We start from the raw sequence: 3,429 nt of genomic DNA on the forward strand, positions 1-3,429 counted from the left end.
CACACACAAATATTTCTTGTGTTAATTCAAATATGTCGGAAATTTATTATTTCAGAACAAGGTCATCGAGTGGTGCACAATTCCAACTTGTTGCAAATTAGTAGATGGTTTACGCGCCAAAATGCTTCGTTTACACGTACGATTCTAAGATTCATCCGTCTGTCACGTCAATAACAACGACTCCAGAACAATGCGTGATTCAACCGAAAATGTGAGGAACTTGTTAATAAACATATATTATGTACATTTTAAATCAATAAATTAACTAAATCAGGGTCAGGATCAGGATGATAGCTGGCTAGCTCCGTCAAAATTGGCCGCTCATGTAAATATCCAAATGGGCAGGTAAATCATGCTGATATGTTAATATCTATGCTATATATCAAGTGCGTTAATCTATTATCTTTTGTTAACGTTGTCATTTTTATCACTGCATACTAGCTAATCGTTTTAATTCTGAAATTCGAGATTTATCGTTATACATTTTTAATTTTTAATATTTAAGAAAACTATCAAACTATTCGAATTAATATTTTTGTTTTCTGTGTTTGGTTTAGAAACGTTGGAATATCACACATTAAAGAGACTGAGACTGTCACAATCCCATGTATACAAATACCGGATAAATATGGGCATGATAATGACCTCAAGAGCGAGGTTAAGCCTGAAAAGGCCGTAGTTCAAAGCAATCTGAGAAAATCAAACTATTTTATACATTTCTCGCTTTTAAACATTTTGGCAATGACAAAATCATATTTAGATGATTTATTTGCTAAACTCCTTGTATTGGTGCTGATTGCTCAAGCACATGGACTTGAATTACAAAACGAACGTTTGCCAATATTAAAGTGGAGTTATTTTGAAAATGTTTCGGCAAACACAACCAACATAACATTTTCAAACTGCAGTGTATCCTATGTGCAGTTCGACGCATTCTGCAAATTTAAAAACATGACATATTTGGACTTTACCGGAAACAACCTGAAGTCATTCAACATAGCTCTCAACCAACTGCAGGTTTTGAATTTAGCTGACAATAAATTAACAGCTATTGAAAGTAAGCTGCTGCTGAACTCTCCAAATTTACAAGAATTGTACTTGGAACGTAATAATTTAAAAAGCATTGATTGGAATTTAAATGTGCATATCAACCTGCAAAAAGTAATTCTAAATGAGAATCAGTTAACAACCATCAGTCTGATTTCACCGACCTTGCAAGAACTTTGGATTAAATTTGAAGACGCACGGGTTGAATTTTCAGCAGTAAGCAAAATGGAACAGCTTACATTTTTGGAGACCAGCGGAACAGAAACTGATGGAGCATTGTGTTGGTTAAGCAATTCTACACTGATAATTCGATCAACTAAAGAAGATAAAATTTGCGGCAATTCTACTATAGAAAGTAAGACATCAGTTATTAATTTTAAAAAGCACCAAGGCTTAAACTGTGAATTGAGCACGTTAAGAGTACACTATGATGATATTGTTATTTCTAAAGGAGAGTTTTATTTAACTATGATGTGGTTGTATGCTCTTCTGGCAACAGTAATTGTATTATTTATTACAAATTGTAGTGTTGCTTTAATGTACGTTCGAAGTTTGAATTCGAAACAAAGGAAACGGACGAAACATCCACAAATTTGTTAATTTTTAAGATTACTTATCTCGATATATAAAATAAAGTCGACATAGTTACTACGCTTATAACTTGTTTTGAACTACGTTAAAAGTGTTGAAGTGGCGCTATCTAGCTTAGAGAGTTGTTATGTAGCTTGTCAGTTTGTCATTTTGTGTAGGTTTTTATGTATTGCGTCGCCACTCGGGAGAGTGAGAGCATCTCGGCCTACAACATATTAATATCATTGTTTTGTAAATAATTAATTAGGTTAAGACAAATCATGTAGGGTGACTGCACCAGTAACAAACCGATTAAGCGACATTTTGAAAGTAATTTTGATATTGTTACTCAATTATTACAACAATCACTGCAAAAAAAGGATTACATACTCCTTGTTCACTATAGAATCATGTAGCTTATTCCAATTTTCTTAATAGCTGTTAGGTTTCTTTTTATTTAACAATCAATGTGGAAAATCGCAATGTGCCTAAGGTTGACCAGATTGTACCAGCTATAGACCAGACGTTGAGCCAATAGTGAACCAATATTTTTATGTAATAATCATCACAACTTTTCATCAGTCTATAAGTTTCAAGTAATACTTAAATGCTATAAGGCTTATAATGTTGTTTTCTAATTTAAGAACTAGATAATTAACAAGAAATTCATATCACTATCATCACATATCACTAGCAAGGATTATTTAACTCGCGAAGCACTCGTTCGCGAGATCTAACTTAATAGATTGGCGTAAAAATTGGGTCGTGTATGGACTTTATTTGTTCGTTTAGTAGTTCGTGTTTGAATTTGGGTTTGTAAATCTGAATGTTTTCTTTAATGTTAAGGTATTTGTTGGTTGATGATTTTAATATTGTTAATGTGTTATCTATTGTATTGTGTTTGGGGTTGTGTTGTAAAATATGTTTTGCGTAGTGTGAGTAGTATGTGTGTCGTATAAACCTCCTCCTCAACTACATCAACAACACTCCAATTCAAATTACGCGCCATTTATTACAAAGTATTAGATTAAACAAAATCGAATTGAATCGGCGTAACGGGATGAATTCTGGGTGCGTGCTCAACGGTGCCCTCGAAGTGAGTCCCTTCACCCATGCTTCTCCTTTCCCTCGATACCATCGAATACTGCGCCAGTCGCTCTTACTCTAGACACGCACCCAGACTACATCGATGCAAAACTGCACCTCCATTATGCTGATTCGTCTTCTTACGTCTAGATGGCGTCCTTGTTTGTATTCAAGTTTGACGTATACATATATAATAGTATGCACGAAAGTATGGCTCGATTTAGTTCTTCTCGATCACAAGAGCAAAGCGAGGCGGAACAAAGTTTGCCGGGTCAGCTAGTTAACTAATAAAAAATAAGATCTAATTGTGTACAATTTGTATTATTTTATGTAAGTTATTTGTTTTTGTTTTCCACGTTTTAACAAAAGCAAAAACAAAACGCAACAAACTACCTAATATACACATAGCTATAACAGCCAAAGACTAATCATATTTTACTTCGATTTGAGTTGTAGTGTTTTAATCCAAAAATAAAAATTTAATATCAACTTATTTTCACCATAATGCTATATTTAAAAACAATTTGTACTATGACTCAATATGGTAGCAACGTAGGCATTCAAAAAATCTCAATCTATATATATAAAAGAAAGTCGACTTAGTCACCATTCTGATAACTAATGAACGGCTAATCCAATTTAGCTAAAAATTGGTGGAGAGGTGGACAGGTGGAGGAGAAGGTAATAGGATCCTTTTTGAAGTGAAAACTTTTCTAGGCACTAAAC

General features: G+C 33.7%; 1 protein-coding gene across 1 annotated transcript; it reads left to right on the forward strand.

The window, feature by feature from the left end:
- LOC135793655 (uncharacterized) lies at positions 1–1,707 on the forward strand. The gene is made up of 3 exons (XM_065304687.1): positions 1–211; positions 275–345; positions 558–1,707. The coding sequence occupies exons 1-3, from the start codon at positions 191–193 to the stop codon at positions 1,645–1,647; spliced, it is 1,182 nt and encodes a 393-aa protein (XP_065160759.1). The 5' UTR covers positions 1–190; the 3' UTR covers positions 1,648–1,707.
- Positions 1,708–3,429: the final 1,722 nt, after the last annotated feature.

The sequence above is a fragment of the Atheta coriaria genome, unplaced genomic scaffold, assembly GCF_025399875.1.
Source record: "Atheta coriaria isolate IRGN ID8LTWV9N9 unplaced genomic scaffold, Caltech_Dcor_3.1 hic_scaffold_6_pilon, whole genome shotgun sequence".
Taxonomy (NCBI): Eukaryota; Metazoa; Arthropoda; class Insecta; order Coleoptera; family Staphylinidae; genus Dalotia; species Dalotia coriaria.